The 22,954-nt window shown below is 49.8% G+C and overlaps 1 protein-coding gene across 1 annotated transcript in view; it reads left to right on the top strand.

The window, feature by feature from the left end:
- The first annotated feature begins 4,033 nt into the window (after positions 1 to 4,033).
- Positions 4,034 to 22,954, top strand: part of FRMPD2 (FERM and PDZ domain containing 2) — a 41,845-nt gene continuing 22,924 nt past the window's right edge. The window contains exons 1-11 of the mRNA XM_069572277.1: positions 4,034 to 4,226; positions 5,798 to 5,955; positions 7,240 to 7,305; positions 9,364 to 9,555; positions 11,171 to 11,303; positions 12,032 to 12,119; positions 12,550 to 12,676; positions 14,728 to 14,799; positions 16,874 to 17,048; positions 17,767 to 17,917; positions 18,590 to 18,728. Coding sequence (XP_069428378.1) covers positions 4,034 to 4,226; positions 5,798 to 5,955; positions 7,240 to 7,305; positions 9,364 to 9,555; positions 11,171 to 11,303; positions 12,032 to 12,119; positions 12,550 to 12,676; positions 14,728 to 14,799; positions 16,874 to 17,048; positions 17,767 to 17,917; positions 18,590 to 18,728 — 1,494 coding nt within the window. The remainder of the gene's footprint in view (positions 4,227 to 5,797; positions 5,956 to 7,239; positions 7,306 to 9,363; positions 9,556 to 11,170; positions 11,304 to 12,031; positions 12,120 to 12,549; positions 12,677 to 14,727; positions 14,800 to 16,873; positions 17,049 to 17,766; positions 17,918 to 18,589; positions 18,729 to 22,954) is intronic.

Raw genomic sequence — 22,954 nt, 5'->3', positions numbered from 1 at the left:
AGCTGGCGAAAGGCTGACAGCGACTGTTCCATAGCCCATTTGCCGTTTAGTTGAGTTACTTTCCTGAATTGATTTTGCAAGTCTCTACTCTTTGTTCTGTGTGGTCGCTGAAGTCTCCACTCAATTAATTTAGAAGGTACCTAATGACTGGACAAGGATTTCTCTAAGGGCTCGTAACCAACAGTTCTCCCAGTCTTCACTGGAGGGCTCTGTTTGATGTGAGAACGCTCCCTCAACACTCAGTCAGGCAGAGGACACTCCGCCTTAGCTGTCACTTTAGATTTGCTCAGGGTCTCATGGTCAGCCAGAGGTGAGTGTTTAGGGCCTTTTCATGTCTTACAACCTTGGCCATGTACACAGCCCTATCTACACATGTGACCTTTAGCCTCTAAGGATATTTTGCAGCTTTTCAAAGATAAATAAGTTCACCTCATTTCCCAGTTTTAGAATTTTTTTTTTTTTTTTTGTGGCACTGCAGGGCATGCAGAATCTTAGTTCCCTGATCAGGGATGGAACCCACACCCCGTACAGTGAAAGCATGGATTCTTAGCCATTGAAATGTCAGAGAAGTCCTCCCAGTTTCTTCAAGATTTTTTTTTTTTTTAGCTTATGTTTGCCCAACTGTTATTGCTACCTCCAGCAGGTGCAACGGCAAACCATTGTTGTCGACTGCTTTTGAGAAATGTCCCCTGGGAAAAGTCTGCATGCAGGGGGCAAACTCTGAACTGGGTCAGGTAAGAGCAAACATCGGGAGAGGGGTTTTCCAAAGAACAGCCAGACAGGCCAGATAATGATAATGCTCTGATTATGGGGCTTTGAGAGAGCTTACAACTATGCTTTGACCTTCACGGTGTCTACGAGGCTGCTTGTTTCTTCACTGCTTTTATGGAGGAGAGGGATTGTGGAGGTTTTTAACTTTGCCATTCCATTACCCCATTTTCTCCTTTCTTTTCCTCCCTTCCTCTCTGCCTTCTTTTTTTCCTTCTTTTTTACATAATTTATTTGCTGAAGAACCCAGGTAGTTTGACTGACAGAGCTTCCCAAGTATGGATTTTGTGATGGCATATCCTCTGTGTAGCTCAATATATTCTTTACCCTCTAAAGCTCATAAGATGGCAGTCAGATGCAGAGACCTGATCTGACTCAGGTTTAATCCCTTCGTAAGACTGTAACTGGTGCTGTGTTCCTTCTGTGGGAGACACAATATATGCATTTTTAGGGCAAATCTACCATGTGAACAAATTTACTTTCAGATAGGACGGTAAGCACGTTTCCATCCATGAAATTCTCCAGGCCAGAATACTGGAGTGGGTAGCCTTTCCCTTCTCCAGGGGATCTTCCCAACCCAGGGAGCTAACCCAGGTCTCCCGCAGTGCAGGTAGATTCTTTACCAGCTGAGCCACCAGGGAAGTCCAAGAATACCGGAGTGGGTAGCCCATCCCTTCTCCACTGGATTTTCCTGACCCAGGAATCTAACTGGGGTCTCCTGCATTGCAAGTGGATTCTTTACCAATTGAGCTATCAGTGAAGCTCCAAAATTAAAATAGGAGCAGAAATCTCATTCAACGATGCCTAAACCCTCTTAGCTGGCTATTGGGACAAGAAAACTTCAATGTGTTGGTTTGTTTAATATAGAAGTTTTAGGATCTAAGAACATCTATAACTATAATAACTTTTATAATATTTCCATACAGTGTATTAATTCCCTATGAATATTCGGTGGGTGCTGCCCAGTAATAATCCTTAAAGTTAATACTTATGTATATAGTGCCTATTTGTGCTAGGCACTATCCTACCCCTGTTTAATTTCTTTTTAATGTATTTATTTTTATTTTGGCTGTACTGGGTCTTTGTTACAGCACAGAGGCCTCTTGTAGTTGCAGCGTGAGCTTAGTTGCTCTGTGGCGTATGGGATCATAGTTCCCTGGCCGGGGATTGAACCCACATCCCCTACACTGGAAGGCAGATTCTCAACCATTGGACAATCAGGAAAGTCCCTATCCTACCCTCTTTTACACAGCGTGTGCATTTTTCGTTTGTCTCTGCTTTGTTTGTAGTAAATTGAAAATGTGGATACACACAGCTATATATTTAGCTCCTCCTATTCACATGGTTGGAAAGTGTTGTCTACATTATGTGAAATAATCACTAAGTCCCCACTTTCAGTCTCCTTATTTTAAAACCCTGAACAAAAACCTGTGATGGGCAAAATATTGTTCTTCTGCTCAGTTGCAGCTATTCAAAAGGTGATATTAGAGTTTTGCCACAAGATATATCTATTGAAGAAGCAGACATGGCAACATTCACCTCACGCATATTTCCGATATTTCCACCCAGTCTTTAGCTTGTCTTTTCATTCTCTTAACAGCACCATTCGGAGAGCAAAACTTTTGAATTTTGATGAGGTCCAATTTATCAATTTTTTCTTTTATGGCTTGTGCTTTTGGTATCAAGTCTAAGAACTCATTGCCTAGTCCTAGATCCAAATATTATCTGTATTTTTCTAAAAACATACAGTTTGATGTTCTACATTAATTTATAATCCACTTAGAGTTAATTTTTGTATAATGCGTGAGTTTTTTTCATGATGGATCCAGTACTATTTGTTGAAAAGTCTGCCCTTCCTCCATTCAATTACTATATTGAAGATGGTATTAACTAATTACTCCAGCCTTTCTATACATTTAAGGCAATTTTCTTCTAGTCATAAAATAACTTGAAAAAACCATATGTGATATTTGTGTGAGGTATTGATTTTGATATTCAGAGGTCTCATTTCCTATTTGAGAATCAATATCTTGTCCCATTGGTTTTCCTTTACTAAGCAGCCTTTCATTGTGGTTATAAAGATTTAGAAAAATGTGGCACAGTGAGAAGGCCCAGTCCATGAGTTTCCTAAGAAAAGTGTGAAAGAAGTCGGAGGAAGAAAAAAGAAAAGAAAGACAAGAGAGAGCCTGGATTTCAGCGTTGATTCCATCATTTTTTTCTTGGGTTCCCTTGGATTGTTTTCCTGCCTGTAAATGGGATCACCAGTTCCTCGTCACAGATTCCTTGTGATAAATGACATCACCTACCGAAGCATCTAGGTCCCGCTGCAGTGCCCTTCTCGCCCCAGGGGATAGATAGATGGAGGAGCCAGCCTTTTTCTTCTGCGAAGCCATGTCTCTTCCTGAGGCAGCAGGAGGCTGGTCTTAGAGGCACATGCAGAGAGCTGAGCAGCTGGCAAGTGGAGAGCTTGGATTAGCATGTTGGATAGAGGGATGGCGGGCCACAATGTGCTCCCCACCCCACCCCCAACTCTGCACAGCCGCCCTCCGAGCTCAGCTGTGGGAGAGATCAGTGGCGTAAATGGATTAGGGAAAGCCTGCCTGGCCTCTTCCCACTGCCCCCGCACCTGGGGCTCTCCACGTTGGAGATTAGTGGGTGGCAGCTTTGTCAGGAGGACAGACATTTAAATGTCAGCTTTAAAGGTGTATATTTAAGGAGAGAGGGAAGAGGAGACCCTCCTTCCTTACCTCCTCCTCCCGCAAATCAGTTCCGTGCTTTCCTGTGAGTCTGCACCTTTTCAAACCACAGGGCTTAGTATTCTTTCTAGTGATTCTCGCCCTTCGGGCAGGTGCCAGTGATCGTTAGAGACAGGGCTGCTGCTGGAGCCAAATCCAGCTCTGCATGTGGCAGCCAGTGAGGAACGACATGAATCACGTATTGGAGGCAAAAAAGGTTGTTAACCCACTTTCCCAGACAGAGAGGGGCGCAGGCGAGAGACAGTCCGCAGCGGGAAGCTCTCTGCGACAGCGCATGCCCAGCTCAGAGGGAGCCGTTCTCAAGGTTGGTTCATTCATTCATTTACGGACTTAACCCTTAACTGGGAGTTAGTTTATTTACTGATGCGCTCATGCACTGAGAACGAGCCAAAGCCAGCCAGTCTCCCAGTGAGCATTTCTTTAGCTTCTCCCGTGTGCCTGGCCCTGCGCCCAGACCTGGGGACACGTGGCAAAACATGGGGCTGTTCTGCAGAGGGGCTGGGCCGCGCATGGGCTGGCGTGGCCACGCAGGCTCCCGCACTATACAAGGGCTCGGCCGCACGTGTGTCTTTGCAGGTATGAGCCCGGCCTCTGTGACCCTGGCCAGTGCCCTCCAGGTCCGGGGTGAAGCTCTATCTGAGGAGGAAATCTGGTCCCTCCTGTCCCTGGCGGCTGAGCGGCTCCTGGAGGACCTTTGCGATGGTAAGAGAGTGTGTCTGGGGCAGTTGAGTCTCAGGGAGTTGAATGTGAAGCTTCCCAAACAGCTTTCCGATCTGTCATCCGAGGTGTTAGACTGAGCAGGCACGGGACACCTGCAAGCCTCCCCCATGGAGCTGCTCTAGGAGGGCAGCTCTGTCTCTTGGACCCATGGAATGCCACAGAGTTGGAAGAAAGTCTTTTTGCCTTGGAATGGCAGCCTTTCCAGGCATGGTGTTTAGGGGGAGAGAGGCTGGGAGCTCTGTGGGGCTCTCCCAATACCTGGGCAGCCTGGGCAGAACCAGAGACAGGAAAGAGGCAGGGGGCAGTCATCATCCCCTGCCAGATGCTGCAACTGTTAGTAGAGAGAATCCACACATTCAGTGGTCTAAATAGGGGAGGTTAATATGAAGAATTGTTACGCTAAGATAGAGGAGTAACCGTCAGATATGAGAAAACTTAACATGGTCTCCTAGGACTGAGGGCATACCAGTGAGGGACAAACTTTGAAGGGAAGTCCCCTCTCCAAGTTGGGGTTCCGATCTGCTGGAGGAGCTGTGCCTGCAGGCCACGGTGATGGCGAAGTTCTCTGCTCAACCTGGCTATGGGTGTCTGCAGCCACGGGACGCACACGGCACAGGCATCGCCTACGGGGGCAGGGTGACTCCCTGGATGTGGGCAGGCAGAGATGAGCCGCAGCTCCAGGAGCGAATGCCTGCAGGAGGCCCGGAACCTGCTGTGTCTCTGGAGATAGGGTTGCGAAGCGATCACTTCACAAGGTCAGGCCGAGGGGTGGCCTAGGGACCCAGAGTCCAGTGCAGGAGCAGAGCGTCCCTCTTCACGCACACGCCCGCTAACCCCAAAGAAACAGCAGGAGAGCCCGCCTCCCGTAATGTCTCTCCAGCGCCCTCTGCTGAGAAAGCTGTACATTTCTCTCGCAGTGAAAGCGAGAGCTCTTGAAGGGAAAGGAGGGAGCAGGTATTGAAACATGGATTTGCAGTTTCCAGGCACTGAATTGATAACTGGGACAAACACCTGAGCGCTCACACTTAGATGTCCTGCCAGCCCGCGGTGGAGTTTCCCCATGTGGGAGATCACACATACACAGTCAGGGCGAGGACCCTGGCTGTGCTGTATGAAGGGAGGCTGTGTGCCTGTACTTTAGGGTCCATCTTCCTCCTGGTCTTCACTCCTCTTCCCTGCCCTGGAGGCTTTAATGAACAGCTAGAGTATGTTCAGAAGACCAGCTGCCTTGGTTTCTAAATTGACTCCAGAGAAGTAAGACTTGTGCTAATTTCCAAGCCGATTTGATCGCTCTTTACATTTTGCCTGGAGACTCTCGGGCCGCCTGTGAACTTGGATGCGCTTACTAGTTTCCCACCCATTGCTGCAGCCACATTTTGTGACACATGCTCCCATGCCTGCATGTGTCAGGGTTGAATTCCTTCCACTCCCTGGGTCTTGCTTACAGTTCATCTCAGAGAGGGTTTTGGAAGACACCTGCTGGGCACACTCCCACAGATGGTGCTCCAGATGGTGGCCCCATCTCTACACCCCCCTACCTGCCTTGGTTTCAGATTCCTCGAACTATGTGGTCTGCCCCTGGTCAGTCTTGCTTTCTCCGACTGGAAGTCTTTCCTTCCAAGACCATGTTTCCCATATAGAGGCAGCTCCTTTCAAGGCCCCTGAGCTGCTACAGGGACAGAGCGGTGATGAGCAGCATGACGCATCTCAGGTAAGACGCGTGGTGTCTTTGCGGCATCTGTGGGCCTGTTCTCTGGGAGAGGCCTGGTCATCCCCAGCTCCCAGCTCAGCCCCAAGGAATACTGAAGCAGAATGGATTTAACAAATGTTTTAATGAATTTTAAATTCCCAGGCTGTCTTGCCAGTAATTTATTAGCTCTTAGGTGAGAACAAGTCAACTTCTCTGAGCCCCAGGTTCTATACCTGTAAAGTGGGGTTAATATGACCTAATCAATCAGCTTATTATACTCAGAAAGAAGTGCTGGAAGAGCTGTAGGTAAGCGGTCTCGCAGCAGGTGGCAAAAGCCTAACAGGACCCAACAGATCCTCAAATGGAGTGCATCCCAAGGCTTGAGGAAAGACCGAGGTAGCTGCACCAATGTTTATCTGTATTGTTGACGTTAGTGACAAATTGGAAACCAGCTAAATGTCCAGCGAGAGTGGAGATGAAACAAGACAGCATTACAATGAAACTGTAGAAACTTAATGACTTGAAAAGTAATTAAATATATATGATATAATTCATATTATGTGTATATATTTACACTTATGTGATGTTAGTTGAGTATACACACACACACACACACACACACACACACACCCAAGGTTCCAAAAATAAATGTCTGCATTGATTATTTCTGGATGTCAAATCAGTGATGATTTTTGTTTTTCCATGGAGATGTTATACCATGCTGCTTTCTGAGAACTTATGATGCGTTTTAATCAGGCTGAGTCATAGTATGTCATGTAGAGACAGTTTTGGCTACAAGAAACAAACAGCCTAAAATATAGTGGCTGGAACCACAGATGAGTTATTTATATAACAAGAAGTCAAGAGATTGGTCATCAGCTTCAGTAAATGTCATCATTTACTAAAGCTGGATATTTTCATTTTATCCTCCTCAGCTGTTGACTATTTGGCTTTATGCTTGTTGCCTCATGGTCACACGATGGCTGCCATGATTCCACGTATCACATCAGTGTTCAAGACAGAAACAAGGGGGAAAGAATGGGACCAGATGCACGTGCTCCTGTTGACAGTAAAGAACAAACCTTTTCAGAATCCCCCTACTTCATGTCTCTCACAAAAAATGAGTGTCGTGGTCATGAGACTTTTAGCCTCCAGAGTAAGACGCAGCAATGTTTAAAGGGGTTGCAGATGGTTGTTGGGCTAGGCAGCCAACAGTGTCTGCCACACAGGAAAATATGTTTCATTTACAGGACCATGGAATGACAGAAATGAGAGATCTAACTGCATGCTTTTTCTCTTGGATAGATGCATGTCTATTCTTTGGGACTGACTCTCTACTGGTCAGCGGGGTTTCACGTTCCACCAAATCAGGTCTGTGAACAGGATTCTCAAAGTCTTGCCAGGTGATGTCTTTGGATTTATTTAGTCTATTTTCCCAGGGCAGGGACCACATCTGTTGAGCTATGCACCACCATGCTGTCCTCCTGGGTTCTAGGAAGAATTGCCAATTGATGTTAAAGAAGGGCTTCTGCTGAGTCCAGAAAGAACCTCAGAATCCTACTCAACATGGCGCTCCAGGCAGCCGCAATTTGGGACTGGCAAGCAAGATAAGGCTTATATGCCACTCTAGTCCAGAGGAAGTAGGAAGCTAGAGAAATTTATAGAAGCTGAAGATACCAATTTATAGAAAAGTTCTTAACGCAGCCCTTACTGAAGTGAGATGCTTCCATGAAAGAGGGTTCTGTGCTTAATCCATCTGGGAAAACGTTCCCTACAATGTCTTCTTCTTGAAGATTTATCAGAGTAGTTTATTAAAGACTCTGAGAAGGCTTAAAGTGCAGAAACTTTTAAGCTTTTTCATAGCATTTCATAAAAATTTTGATTACAGAATGCATACGTGTCTGCTTGTAAGTATAAATATTTGTCTGACACTATGACTGTTTTGTGAAAACTAGTGTAATGAGAGTACACGTTGGAGAACTCTCTCCAGGCTGTTTGGCTTCTCTCTTTCCTCCCTACCCTCCTTTCTCCCTTCCTTTTTTCCATCTCACCCCTGTCTTCTCCAATTCAACATTCCAGTGCTTCCGGTGCTCCTTCCAAAAAGAGACCTGGCCACCTTCCTCTTCTGTGGAATTATTCACAGCTCTCCACTCCCCAGGGGGTTGCATTTCACTCCTCAGCACAGAGTGTGTGGCCTATGTAATAGCACACCGCGCTTGCAAGGGCCCCACACTTGACTTACTGCTCTGCATTAAAGTTCTGAGCCGTTTGAACAAGGGCATTGTCCATTTGCCCTGGGCCTAGTTCTTCCCGTGGTCCCCTTCCTTCCAGACACGTGCCGCCTTTGCCCCCAGTGCTTCCTCCATCTGTGGCTCACCTCCCACCTTTCTCCCAATCAACCCTAGTGTGCTCTGTGATGTTTCGTTCAAGCTCCTTCTCCATCTCCCTCCTCCCTCCCCAGCATGGGCCAAGTGCCTTCCTCTGTGTTATGACCTTGTCTTGTACTTCCCAAGAGCAAAGCCCTTGCCACCCTGTGCTGCGCTTGTCCCTTTGAGTGACCGTCTTCATTAAACTTTGAACCTCTTGAAGACAGGGACTGTCTCCCACCTTATATCTCAAGTAGCTGTGCAGTGTAGGTGCATTGGAGGCCCTGTGATGTGCAGTATGAGTGTAGGACTCGGCAGTCTGCATACATATGAAGACAGAAATTCAGAGCTGGTGTTCCATGGCAGGAAATGGTAGAACAGCCTTCATCTGAAAAATGGCTTGCAGTGTGGATGAGTGTTAGGAAAACATCTGATTGTGAGTCTGAATTTGAAACCCTTTCTATATAAATGGTGGCCTCTTAAACGCATGAGGAAAGTGTTTAATAAAATCCCCATTTTTCCTTTTGCCTGATGAGTTCATGTGACATGAAGTTCAGTCAACGATTATTGACCTTATGCTGACCACTGGTGATTCCAAAGTGAAAAAGCCTCAGTGCTTATGGTCTTGGAGCTCACATTCTAGGGGAAAGACCCAGTGAGAACTACCTAAATAATCTGAGAAAATGATAGGCTGCCCAGGTGAATGTGAGTTAAAGGCTGATCCTGGTTTGATCTGGGTCCTTGGCATAGGCAGAAATCCACTTTGTCAAGCACCTGTTTTTCGTAGGGATTTCAGGCATGTGTTTGGGCTCCCCAGGCACCAAAGGGCGTTCCAGATTAGAGAGCGGCAAACTGCACACAGCTGGTGCAGAGATAATTGCTCTGCATTTTGTGGTCTCGGTGAAGTAGCCCGTGTCCCTCCCCTAAGCCACGCAGAAGGAGCGGGCATCTGTCTAGTCAATGAGGACATCCGTTCTTGCTGCTCCCCGGGCACGCCTGGCAGGACACTGCCCTCAGTGGCTGCAGCTCTGCCAGCCTCTCACAGAGCTGCCCCACTCTCCAGCCCCTGCAGCTTTGCCAACGCCTGCACTCCATCTTGCTGACCATGTGCGAAGACCAGCCTGGCAGGCGGCTGCCGCTGCAGTCTGTCCTGGAAGCTTGTCAGATTCACTGGGAAGAAGCGGCTGTCCACCCAACTTCTGCCAATCTCCTCGTCAGACAGCTGGTCGGCTTGGTCCTGGGCACTATCTCTGAGGTCAGTGTGGATCTGTGCTTTTCAACCTTGGGGTCTTTCCCCGGCCATGTGCGACTGTTAAAATTCAAATGAGCTAAGTTATAGTTCATTAGAAGGAAATATAACATTCAATTCCCCAGTCGCATCTACCGCACTCAAGTGCTCATTAGCCACTTGCAGCTGGAGAGGGCCAGGCTAGACAGGGAAGACCTAGAACTTTCCTGGTATTGCAGTTCCATCGGGCAGCGCTGGTGAAGACCTTCGGGGGAGCCTAGATTTCTAATGTGGCCAAGACCTTTGGGATCTTTAGAAGAGCCTCTTGGCATTAAAATGATTATATATATGACCCATGAGTTAGCTCTCTTATCAAAATTCAAATCTAGGCCTGATGTGAGAACCTTCCCTGACTGTGCCTGCGAGGCCCCCGGTCCCTCCCTCTCCGCTGCCGTCTTATGCCTGCAGAGGGCCCCCTTGCTGTGGTCGCCTCATGGTGCTGCTTGCCGCGTTGTGTGACTGCACCCTGCGTGTGCTCTGCAGCACCTAACAAGGGGTCTGGCACGCACTAAGCATTTGGCTTAGGCTGGGATACCGTGAAGCAAAGTCAGGGCCTTTTTGTGCAGGAGAGGGAGTGCTGGGAGGATGTGTTGGTGGGTCGAGCTGAGTAAGGCGGTGGTCTCAGGTGGAGACGGCCTCAGCCTGGTGTCATGCGTAGCTCCAGAGCAGGAATCGGACCAGCCTTGGCTCCCCTTGAGGCCAGGACAGAGCTGGGACTCAGGTGGGGCAAGTGAGGTGCCCGCTGTGCAGCGCTGCCCTTTGGCAGGGGGCGTGTTGGAGAATTGAGACCGAGACTAACAGGGAGCCCTGTGGGTGGAGAGCAGGGAGTAGCTGGAGAAGCTGCCCACAGTCAGTCAGAAACTGCCTCTGCCAACCTATCCCCCTGTTTTGAACTTCTCTCTTGGCGTGTAAACATGTTACTCCTGTGCACTGAGCCAGAGGATTCCGTGGGGAAGGAGGGGCTCTTATTTGAGAAACACTGGAGCCTGCCACCCGTCAGTGTGCCGTTGTCCCCTGATGGACACTGTGATGAGGCTCAGCACTGTCGTCAGAAAACTGTAAAGTGATTTTGATCACTTATTCAACTCTAACTGGGGCACTGAGCTAGGTGAGCTACAAGGGTGTGTAAAGCACACGAGGTCGCAGGTGGCAGACGAGCAAGTGACTTTGTTGCAACGTGGTGTAATAGAGGCAGATGCGAGGGGAGGTGACGAGAAGACACTTGTATCCGCAGTTATGGAGAGGGCAGAGGTGGAGAGGACTGGAAGTGGAGGCGATGTAGCTCTGAGTCTTGGAAGCACAGGGGCGATCATCAGGGAGCCCCTGGCCTGTGGTGGGGGCGCATGAGCCAAGGCGCAGGTGTGCGTGAGTGGGCAGGTTTTGGGGGCTGGGGGGAGTGTGTGGTTGGTGGGTGAGCGTGTGGGTGAGCTCGCCCTGGCGGCTACTGTTCTCCGTGCTGGACTCCCAAAGTGAAGGGCAGGCTCCTCCACATTGACTCAAGCTGACGGCCAGGCTGTCTGTCTTTATGTAAGCGTTCCCTCTTGACCTTGGAATGTGGATGTGTGATGCACTTGGCCGTCAGGTGGAGAGGAGGGCCGTGGAGGAGAGCTCCTCTGGGCAGCGAGACAGAAGCCACCTGCTCAGGAACAGGCTGCATCGAGCGAGCTGTGAGAGCCAGGCGGCGTGGGCTCTGGGGTGTCCGCATCGCTGCAGAGGTGGGTGCAGCGCCCTGGCCTTCCCCGGGCAGGCTGCTGATATCCACTCTACCGGGTCCTGCCCCCTTTGTTGTTTCATGGCCCGATGTCCATGCTTGGGCTCAGAGAAAGCCCGGGCAAGCCCCATTCTTCCAGGTTGCCCCTGAAGAGAAGGGACTGAGCTTAGGACCCCTCCTGTGTCCTGAGGAAAGCTTCACTTGGAGATATAATTTAGCTGAGTTATTTATAGCCAACATAGATTCTTTTTATATTGGGTTTTAACTGTCCAAGTTGATAAAAACAAATGTAAGCAAACATCATGAAAGAAAATTTTTTCCTTTAATTGATTTCTAGGTGGAATGAAAGGAGAAGCAATTTGTAAAGATTGTTTTTATTGTTGCTCTAAGTGTGTTGGAAGAATGGCTTTTAGAATAATCTTCAAATCTTCTACTGTTCTCTACTTTTCAACTGAATGTGAGATTTGAAAAAGAAAATAATGTTGCTGTCTGTTGTCCCTAAAACAAAGTACTCTGTCTTGTTAGGCTTTATCTCTCCCAGACTCCCCCAGCCCGCTGTGACTGCTATTTCTGTTTACGTTTTTCCCGTGAGGAAACAGAGATTTCAAGCAGCTTTGTCGACATCACACGGCTGTCAAGTTGTGTCGCTGATATCCGTACCCTAAGTTGCTTAATGCAAGAAAACTGTGCTATTTGCTCCTGCCCGTGCCTTTCACTATGATGTTTGGTTAGTTTCAGAGAGAAGCACAGAGACCCAGAGCTCCCTGGAGCCCGGACTGAACCCCTCCGCGCACGGTCGCTGTAGCGTCGCTGTGAGCAGGTGGGCACAGTGCTGTGAGCTCGGGGTGGGGTATTGGCGTGGGAGCGGCTGAACCCTGCTTCTTCTCTTTTTGATTATTAATGAGAAGTCTCTTGCTTTTCAAGGAAAACCCGACCCTATTCCACTGGCAGGTGAAGAAGCCACATTTAAGCAGATATGGATTCAAGGTGATGAGGGGCCTGATGGCAGTTTGGCCGTCAGGGTGTTCTCTCTCCTCTTGGAACCAAGTTAGGCTCAGTTGGAAACAGCATGCTGTTATGTAGAGACTGTCTACATTACATGAGCTGCATGACAAACAACCACAAAACACGATGTTAAAAACAATGATTTATTTAGCTTTTGATTCTGCGCTAAGAATTGAGGCTGCGTTCAGCCTAGAGGGAAGCTGTTTCCACTGTTAACTCTTGCTTCTTCTCTGACTGCTGGCCAGCACCCTTCCAGCTCAAGGTCCCCCAGACCTCCAGGAAGCCCGACGGCTCAGCTCCGGTTCTGCTCTCCCGGAAAACTCACGGCCGGCAATTCCTTCCCAAAGGGGTTTTTTGCAAAGAAAGGGAAAGGTGAGCAAAGAGGATCGAAGGGCACTGCCACAGGCGGTGTGAGAGAGAAGCCATGTGTGGCTGACACGGCAAATGAAAATGGGCAGGATCCTGCTGCGGGCCAGCCTCCCTGGGCTGAGACCTACAGAGCTGGACTGAAATGACCTCCAGCCTGGCAATTCAGGGCGATAGGTGTTATGGAGGGGGCTTGCTATAAACTCTGTAGGATAGCAGGTTGAAGGTGCCAGGTCCCGCCATTCAGGAAGTTCACGGCTGTTGACGCGAGGTGGGGACAGGACAAGGGAGGCGGTGAGAGAGCCGACAAGGCCGAACGTGCTTGGAGGGCGCCTTCTGAACAGGTGATGTGTGGAAGCAAAGCAGTGGCTGGGGTAGCTCGGGAGAGAGATTCTTCAGGCTGGTTGGCACAAGAGCAGCAGAGTCGGGATGAGTGTGGGGAGCTGGGGCTCAAGAGTGGCAGGCCAGCTTGCCCCGCTGGGAAGTCCAGGCTGACAGGAGAGACCATGTCGGGGGGCCCCTGCTCATGGCTCTGGGGACCCGAGGCTCCTGGCAGGCAGTCTGGTCTCTGCTGAGGGGCCAGCTTGCTACACCTGTGCTGGAGGGTGAGATTGGGGTGGTCCCGGGTTGTACCTTCTGCCCAAAACAGCCCTGGCGCCAGCAGTCAGAGCCACTTCCAGTGTTTAGATAACAAGCGCCCCTTCCTCCACGGGTGACACTGGCATTAGCTGGAAAAGTGACCACACAAGGCCACAGCGGCCACGGGGTAGGCGCCCCTGGAGCTGTGGCAAGCCCTCCAGAGCAGGCTGTTCACGGATGAGGCCGCCTCTGCCTGGCCTTCTGTTGGCGCATCAGGAGCCCTTTGGGAATGTCAGACCCTGAAGCCCCCAACAGGCTTTGTCTGCCTGTCTGTCTGTTGCGGAGAGATTTTCCTGATGTGCTCAACTAATCAGGGGTGAGCGGAGCCTGGCATAGCCTCAGGACATCCTCTCCTGTGCGGCGATGCGCGCCATATTCCGCTCCAGCCCCTGCTGCCCTCCAAGACCACTCTCAGGCCCTTGTGAGCTTGGAGGGATGGGGGTCGAATGCTTCTACAATACTAGCAACTCTCTCAGGACGTGCATTACCCCCGGCTGCACTTTTGGCCTCTTGAGACAGAAGTCCTGATGGGTACCCTTGGGGGACACATTAGAAGGCTCACCTAGGGGCTTCCCTGGAGGTCCAGCGGTTAAGACTTCACCTTCCAAGGCAGAGGATGTGGGTTTGATCCCTGGTTGGGGAGCTAAAATCCCACATGCCTTGTGGCCAAAAAAGTAAAACATAAAACAGTAACAACATTGAAACAAATTCAATAAAGACTTTAAAAATGATCCACGTTAAAAAAAAATCTTAAAGAAAAAGGCCCACCCAATCCTGTGACTCACTGGTGTTAGTTTGGGTGAATTTCTTAACCTTTTGGAACCTCCACTTCTTGCAAAAGGGGCTGAGAATGTGCACCCCACAGGATGATGGCTGGGTATAAATAAAAATGGCATCAGGGCATTTCCTGGGTCACAAGTGTGCTATGAACATGAAGTACTGTGATACTGAGAATAAATACTCAGGCACGCTGCCAATTCAACATCCAGAACAAGGTAAAATGTTTACTTTGAATCTAAATCTCAAAGTATTTTTGTTTTCAAAACCTTGTCGCATATATGTATACATGCAATGTGTTGTATAATTTTGAGACATATAAAAGATTATATGATGATGCATGAATTACGGCACTTAAAATGAAGTGGGCGCTCAAATGAAGAGCTAGAACATCACCAAAGCCGCACCTGCTTGCTTAAGACGTCTGCTCTGAGATGCCCAGCCTCGCTAGGGCCTCAGCCCAATTGACCCCATCTCATTGAAACCTGCTTCCTGCTGGTTTTGGGGAAGGGAAGGCTGATCGTGGGCAGGAGGAGGTGAAACCATGGGAGAAGCTCAGTTCTGAAGCTGGGGCTCCAGCCGTGTGGGGCTTGACTGTGATTTCTCTTCTTTACTGAGAGTAACTCTGCCTGTTTCCTCAGTTCCCCAGGCCGGAGTTTGCCCTGATGGCTGGAGAGGCCCCGGTGACCTTGTATTTGCCTGGATCAATTGTGGTAACTGCTGGGTTAGACTGGGCGGGGCTGAAGGGTGGTGAGCAGCCAGCTGAGCAGTACCTGGGGCTGATCAAGCTCTGAGGGGCTTACCCTCTCCTCCAGGGGCCTGCCAGCCCTTGCCAAGTCACACTGCTACTTGGCATCCATCCTTTAGCATCCTCTTCCCCTTTTGGAAGAAACCTCTGTGACTTCTCACCAAGTCCTGCTTGTCCTTCCAGACAAGCTCTGTCTTCATCTTCCTCTTTAGTCAGGAAATATCGTTGAAGCATCGAGTAGGTGCCAGGCAATGCTCCACACCCTAGATCTCTTGGTATGAAAAAAACAGATATTCCTCTTCACGCAAAGTTTGTGTTCCAGCATTATGCGTTTATTTTCTGGAGAGGAGAAGTCAGTCTCCCTTCCGTTGGTCTGCTGGCTCAACCCAGGCAGACCTGGATTAGGGGTGAGTGACAGGCTGTCTTTCCTAAGGCTCAAGGAAAGAGCTTTGGTGTTGTTAGTCCACTGTGGGTTCAGCCACTGCCTGCCTTGCTCTGAGATGTTTGACTGGGACCCTTCCTGAACCAGCACTCTGGGGAAGAGGGGAGAGATCCTGAGTGAAGGTTGGCAGAGGTTGCAGGGTAGGGAGGGGGAGGAGGAAACTGGAAGGGGCCTGGGCACCAGGGAACAGAGAAGCTGGCAGCCAAAACCCATTACCAGAGGTGGGCAGGCAGGACCACTGGGGACCCAAGCTCTTTGTGCATGCTCCAATGGACGTCATTTAGAAAACGCACATTCAAACATACAATCATTACAAATTTCAAGAGGGCAACTGCAAAGCATTAAACTCAAGCGTGGGCAAGTGTATTACACAGCAACAGGAGACACAGGTGCGGATGAGCGGGAACCGGAGTGGCTTAGAGTGTGCCCCGTGGCCGTGCCTGCCTGGGGTCACGGGGAATCCCACTCTCACAGGGTTCAGTCCAGTGCTGGGGAGTGGAGCCGCCGTGGGCTGTGGGAGGTCATGGTGTGGGGGCAGGCTTGGTCTCAGTGGAACTAAAGCCATCTGCGGTGTCCATCATGCCTGTCTTTTAATGAAGACTTTCTGAGGCGGTCTGGGCCAGGCCTCAGGCTAGGCTTGGGGCACAGGGGGTGCTCAGCCCTCATCCTTAGGGAGCAGGGGCCCTGAGCACTAGGAACTGGGGGAGCAGAGAAGGGAGTGGGTGGCTCAACCTCGAGGTTGCAGACGAGAGGTCCTGAGCCCTCATTCTTAGGGAGCAGGGGCCCTGAGCACTAGGAACCAGGTTGCAGACGAGAGGTCCTGAGCCGACCTGGAAACCTGTAGGAACTTGCGTGAGAGGATGGAGGGGAAGGGCACAGGGGGCAGGGGGCAGTGTGTGCAGAGATGCGGCGGACCAGCCTTTGTGGGGCGGACCGATGGGCTCTTCTGGGCGGCTTGGCGGAGGTGACAGTGGTCGGGGTGGGGCTACAGAGGCAGTTGCATCTGGAATTAATCTGAGCAGGGTGAGGGACAGAAGGCAGATGCTGCTGCACTTCCTTGGACGCACCTCTGCCGATCAGTTTCTTGGTTCACAGTGATCCGCTAGACTCTAGCCCTCCCTCCTCCTTGGACAGGTGCCCACCCAAGTTCTCTCTGCCCACCCAAGTTGTGCTCTGTGAGGACCTGGGGTCAGTACTGCACTGTTCACTACTCTGGGGGTGTATGGTTCACCGTTGTGGCCCTGGGCAATCCTCTTGGGAAGTGGAGCCCCAGGAATTTTTGCAGGGGAGAGACATCCACTACATGAGCCCCCCGCCCCCCCCACCCCCAGCCTTCCTGGCCCCTGCAGAGCCTGGCAAAGAGTAGGGTTTGAGTCCAGTTCTGCCGTTTACTAAGTGCAACTCTGGGCTGGTCCCTTACAGTCTCTGAGCCTTGCTTCTCATCTGCTGAACAGGAATCATAAACATACTCATCTCTTAGGTTATGTGTCAGTTAAATGAAAAAAGACGCATAAAGTGGTTAGCACAGTAGCTAGCCCATGGTAAAGGCTCCATGTCTTTTACTTATTGTTATGATTTATACTGTTCTTGTTCTCAGACCAAAAAAGCGAAGTCGTACTTGGCTCTCAGGGGCCTCTGTGTGGTGTTGCTGAGCGGGCAGTGCCTGGAGGTGAAATGTGACGTCACGTCGACAGTGGGAGCTGTCTTTAGTGCCATTGCACCGTCTGCCAACCTTGGGGAGCTCACCTACTTTGGCTTGGCTTACCTGAAAGGTGAGTGGCTCCCAGGCTGGCCTGATGCCTCAGGTAGCCCTGGTGTCTCAGTGTGTGTGTGGTGAGCGTGCTCAGTCACACATTTGTGTCTGACTCTTTGTGACCTCATGGACTGTGGTCCACCAGGCTTCTCTATCCATGGAATTTTCTAGGCAAGAGTACTGGAGCGGGTTGCCATTTCCTACTCCAGCGCGTCTTCCTGCCCCAGGGATTGGACCCTAGTCTCCTGTATTGGCAGGTAGATTCTTTACCCCTGTGCCCACCTGGGAAGCCCAATGTCTAGGTCCCTGAGTTCCATTCCTTCTGACAAAACTGCTTGAGACTGGGACGCTGCACTTGCCCACGTAGATACAGAGTGCCTGGCCCACGACAGAAACGGAATAAATACTCAGTTCTGTGTTTTTTAATTTTATTTTTATAAGGTGGTCACTGGGAGGCAGATGAAAAGTGATATCTCCTCAGATAAATGTTCATATTTTCTCTTCTGGGTGCTATGTTTCTCTTCACTGACACTCTCATCTTTGTTCCGTCTTCTTGGCCCCTCATGGACCCGACAAAGGTCCTGTGGCACTAAATCCAGACAACTTGCTTCCTGCTCTCTCTCCTAGACTCAGTCAGCTCTTGTCTCACCCTTCGGGCAGAGCTCAGGGCTGTGAGTCTGATGCGTGGCTCCTGCCCGGCTGCTTTCCCCTCTAAATACTCTCTACTTCCATTTCAGGTAAAGAGTTCTTTTTCTTGGATGCTGAAACCAGGTTGTGCAAAATAGCCCCTGAAGGCTGGAGTGAGCAGCCGCAGAAGAAGAGCTCCCCAAATACCTTTGTGCTCTTTCTAAGGATAAAGTTCTTCGTGAGTCACTATGGGCTGCTCCAGTGAGTGCTGCAGACTTCTTGGTTTGTTCCTTAGGCCGTTTATGTCTGTCCAGGCTGACATTAGAGATAATGGGTAGGCAAGTGCTTGGCAAATCAATGTGCGCAAACATTACAATAGTTGCTGTGTCTGGTCTTCTTTTTGCTGGATTCCAATATGACAGAAGAGGGGGAAAAGTCAGTGTTTGGGGACAAGCCCTGGTCAAAATGAAAACTTTACCCTTTTGTTTCAAACATATGCCAGTCAAGGTCAAGTTCTCTCTCCCCTGACCCCAACATGCCCCACCTCCCGGCAGCTCAGTGATGAGGATGGGAGGAGAGGGTCACTGCTTTGGGACTGGATCACTCTCTCTATTCCTTTGCTTATTAGACATACCATCTGACTAAGTATTGGTTTTCTTACTTGAGCCACAAGAACAAACATCTCCATGGATATTGTGGGAAGTGAGTAACCCTGTGTCTTGGGCACAGAATAGCCCTCAGCGAGTGACAGGAGGCATGGTATGGATAAACAAGCTCACCCTCTTGTTACTGGCGTTGCCCTGTGGGTTCTACTCACTTGCCTCCCATCTTCTCTCCTTTTTCTGCTTCACAGACTGAGGAGACCCTCTGGCTTTAGTGCTCTCCTTTGCCCTCAGCATGCCAGTAACCTTTACTCCTGCATCTCTTTGGCAGGCATAGCTGGACAAGGCATCAATTTTACCTGCAACTTCGGAAAGACATCCTGGAGGAGAAGCTGTATTGCAACGATGAGACGCTGTTGCAGCTGGGGGTCCTTGCTCTGCAGGCTGAATTTGGCAGTTACCCAGAGGAGGTAGGCGTGGAGATCAGAACCCCTTGGGGGGGCGGGTCACTGGAGAGGCAGTTATGGGACAGTGGGGAACTGTTGTAAATGTGGAGACAGCCTGTGTTCTCAGCACCTACACTGAGATGGGGTAAACAGCCTCCACCCACCCCCCACCCCCCCATCCATCCACCTATCCATCCAACAGACATCCTTTGAGTGTTCTTTGCTCGGCTCCGGGGGATACAGAAATGAACAGGTCAAGTTTATACATTGTAAGTTAGTTCTCATCTAAAGTCTTGCCTACAACCAGTAATGTACTAACTTACTGAGCTCATTATCACTTTCAGATGTTTTGTGCCATGACCCTGATTAAAAAAAAAAGGCAAACCTTATAACTCAACCTGTACACATGTGTCCATGTAACAGAAGTGAGGCAAAAGCTTAGGAAATGAGATGCACTTGTGTGATACATACTGGTATTTCCTGTTCTAGTCTAGTTAATTTAGAAGTGCTGGTTATGAACCACTCACAGGTCACCCATGGATTACAGGCAGCAGTTTGGAAACCATTTTTCAGGCTTCACCAGTATCTCGCTCTCTTCCCAGCACATCTTCAGAAGTTGCCTCTGTGTCTGGAGCCGTCTGAGCCCCTCTTTATCCCCTTGCATTTCTCACCGTCTGGTATGGGGTAGCCATTTCCTTATCAGCCTTGCTGTCAGTCTTCTCCATTAGAATGGAATCCGCCAGACGGTAAAGATTTTGTTTGTTTTTTTCTTCCATTTCCCTCACGCCAAAGCAGAGCCTCAAACACGGGGAGTTTGCTCAAGAGCAACTGATCTGAGGAGTGGGTGGATGAACTGAGTACAGGCTCTTGGCGGGATGACATTGTCGATAAAAGCCATCCATCAGGAAAGTTGGCAACTTGTAGTTCCCTGGTTGGGAAATGTAGTTCAGTTCCCAACATCCTACCCTTCTCTGACCCTCACTTCCCTGCTCCCACTTCACCTACAGGGACCGAGACCTCACTTTCTTCTCTTGGCATGTTCCCACCCTACCCCCTGCCTAGGCAGGCAGTCTCCCAGGGGCAGCCTAACCCACATAACCCCTCCCTGCCCCTTTGACAAAACTCCAGGCCTGTCACTGCTTGGAGCCCCTTTGTGTCTCCTCGCCTCCAGAGCTGGAGTCCTAACCATGCCTGGGCTTGCTCACTCCTGCCCTTGTGCTGCTACTTTGAGGGGGTCTTGGGAGGAGATAGATGGGGAAACAGTGGAAACAATATCAGACTTTATGTTTTTGGGCTACAAAATCACTGCAGATGGTGACTGCAGCCATGAAATTAAAAGATGCTTACTCCTTGGAAGAAAAGCTATGACCAACCTAGATAGCATATTCAAAAGCAGAGACATTACTTTGCCGACTAAGGTCCGTCTAGTCAGGGCTATGGTTTTTCCTGTGGTCATGTATGGATGTGAGAGTTGGACTGTGAAGAAGGCTGAGCGCCGAAGAATTGATGCTTTTGAACTGTGATATTGGAGAAGACTCTTGAGAGTCCCTTGGACTGCAAGGAGATCCAACCGGTCCATTCTGAAGGAGATCAGTCCTGGGATTTCTTTGGAAGGAATGATGCTGAAGCTGAAACTCCAGTGCTTTGGCCACCTCATGCGAAGAGTTGACTTATTGGAAAAGCCTCTGATGCTGGGAGGGATTGGGGGCAGGAGAAGAAGGGGACGACAGAGGATGAGATGGCTGGATGGCATCATGGACTCGATGGACGTGAGTCTGGGTGAACTCCGGGAGATGGTGATGGACAGGGAGGCCTGGCATGCTGTGATTCATGGGGTCGCAAAGAGTCGGACACGACTGAGCGACTAAACTGAACTGAACTGAACTGGGAGGAGAACGGCCCAGGCCCATGGAGGGTGCTGTAAGCCTCAGGCGCCCTGGAGAATCAGTCGCCATCCTCGTTGCAGCCTCTAGTGCAGCCCTGTGATGGCCCCTACAGACAGGGAGTGTGGCCTCCCAGGGCAGTGTTGGGCTGACCTTAGCAGGCTCTATAGATTGAAGGAGTTTCTGAGTCAGACGGAACGAGGTCCAAACCCTGCCTCTTTTGTTAAGTAGCCACATGGCGTTAGATATTATTTCTCTGGCTCAGCTCTTTATCTGCAAAGTGGAAATCTGAGATAAGAGTAGGTCAGAGCTACTGTAAGGGTGGCAGGTGGTGATGAATCTCCGAGGCCGTGCACGTCGCAACTGCTGTTTGTAAGTTTTCCTGCCCCACCCCAGACTCACGAGTGCTCTACTGGAAAACAGAGACCAGCTTTCAGTCTGTGGATTCAGACATAGAGTTTTCAACCTGATACGCTAGCTCTACTGCTGGGAGCTGACAGAAACAGTGGGCCAGGTCCACTGAAGGCAGCTGGGCACACACAGGCCAAGCCCCTTCCACACGTTCTGCAACCCGGGCCAGGGCCTCACCCTGGGTCCCCCATTCTGGTGCCCTGTGTGCCCGTCACCTGCCCAGTTCCTGACTGGCCTCACCTAGTTTCTGCCTCAGCCTGGATCTCATCCTTCACCTTCAGCTTCTACTTCAGATCCTGTCTCCCCTCCACCTCCGCATCTGCTCTGGCCTCCAGTGTGGTCCCAAGATATTCTCTGCTGCCCCCATGTGGCCCTTAAAGACAGACCTTTTCCCTTTCTTGCACCCCTGTGTGCATGCGTGTGTGTGTGAAAGCAACAGATTACACATACCCATTCATTTTAGCATCTACTCGCTCAACCCGAATTTATGGAGGGCTTGCTCCTTGCTTGCATCATCTAAGCCTGTGTCAACCCTGCAAAGCTGGTGTTATTTCCATTGCATTTTATTTTAAAATTTAAAACATAATTTTATTTATCTATTTGTTTGTTTGTGGCTTTCCCGAGTCCCAGATGCTGTGCCTGCTTTCCTCTAGTTGTGGCGAGTAGGGGCTACTCTTTGGTGCACAGGTTTCTCATTGTGGTGGCTTCTCTTGGTGCACATCACGGGCTCTCGGGCGCGAGGGCTTCAGGAGGCTCGGCATGTGGGCTCAGCAGCTGCGGCTCCCGGGCTCTACAGCACAGGCTCAGTAGCTGTAGCGCACGAGCTTAGTTGCTCCGAGGCACGTGGGATCTTCCTGGATCAGGGGCTGAAACACTGTCTTGGGCTTTGGCAGGCAGATTGAAGAACTGTGCCTCTTTGAGGTTAGGTAAGCTAGTGAGAGCGCAGCTGGGACTCATTTCTAGGGCCTTGCTATACTATGTGCCAGGCACTGCGGTGGGCACGTCAAAGGGCATAAGGAGGTCTCAGAGTGCAGGCCTCTCCCTGTATCTGGGTCACTGAGTGAGCAGAAGGAGGAGGCTGGCCCGTGCAGAGCGGCAAGGATTTCACGGCAGCCTTAGTTAATGGGCCTCGAGGCTGGGCAGCGCTGCCAGTCAGATCCAGAAAGGAACCTCGTGGGCCCTTCTAAGGGGTGGATATTTTGTCTGATAAATGGTTCTGGTGCCGGGGAAAGAAACATGATTTGGAAACCACTGCAGTGGAAGACTGGAGGCACTGATGAATTCTAAGCTGGGAAGTAAGTAACATGATTACATTTGCATTTTAAAAAGGGAGACAAAGACAGTTTGGTACAAAAATAAATCTCCTTAATCACATCATTGCCGCAGAACAAATTTCCTCTGGGTGCATTCTCTTCCAGCCTTTGATCACACTCGGGGATTTTATGCAGTTGTAAACGTTGCCACATTTGATTTGCATTCTGCTTTCTCACTCAGTAGTATGTCTTCCCCTGGCCTTCCTAATGAGCTTTTGGGATAACCGCGTGGTATGCCTCACTAGGGCCGGAACTTGGCTTTCTGATTTGCTTTCCCACTCGTGGGCATCACCTAGAGGCGCCACGGAAGTGCTCATAACCACTACCTCTATTGTTCCAGTCGCTTCTCATTTTCCTTTTTAAAATAAATGACAAAGAAAGAAAAACTTGTGCTGGAGCTTTGTTAGTTTCATGCTGACTTCTGTTGATCTGACTTCTCTACATCTGACTTCTCTACTTCTAGCAAAGGGATGGCTGGGTCAAAGGTCCTAAATTTTTAAAAATGTTTAATGTCCTAAACAATTTAAAAACATGTTTAAAAAAAATGAAAAAAAAAAAACCAAACATGTTTAATAGACTTCTGTTTCAGAACAGTTTGAGGTCCATAGCAAAATTGGGTGGAAGATGCAGAGATTTCCTACAT

This window comes from Ovis canadensis, chromosome 25 (assembly GCF_042477335.2).
Source record: "Ovis canadensis isolate MfBH-ARS-UI-01 breed Bighorn chromosome 25, ARS-UI_OviCan_v2, whole genome shotgun sequence".
NCBI classification, from domain to species: domain Eukaryota; kingdom Metazoa; phylum Chordata; class Mammalia; order Artiodactyla; family Bovidae; genus Ovis; species Ovis canadensis.
This window is presented reverse-complemented; position numbering and strand designations above follow the sequence as displayed.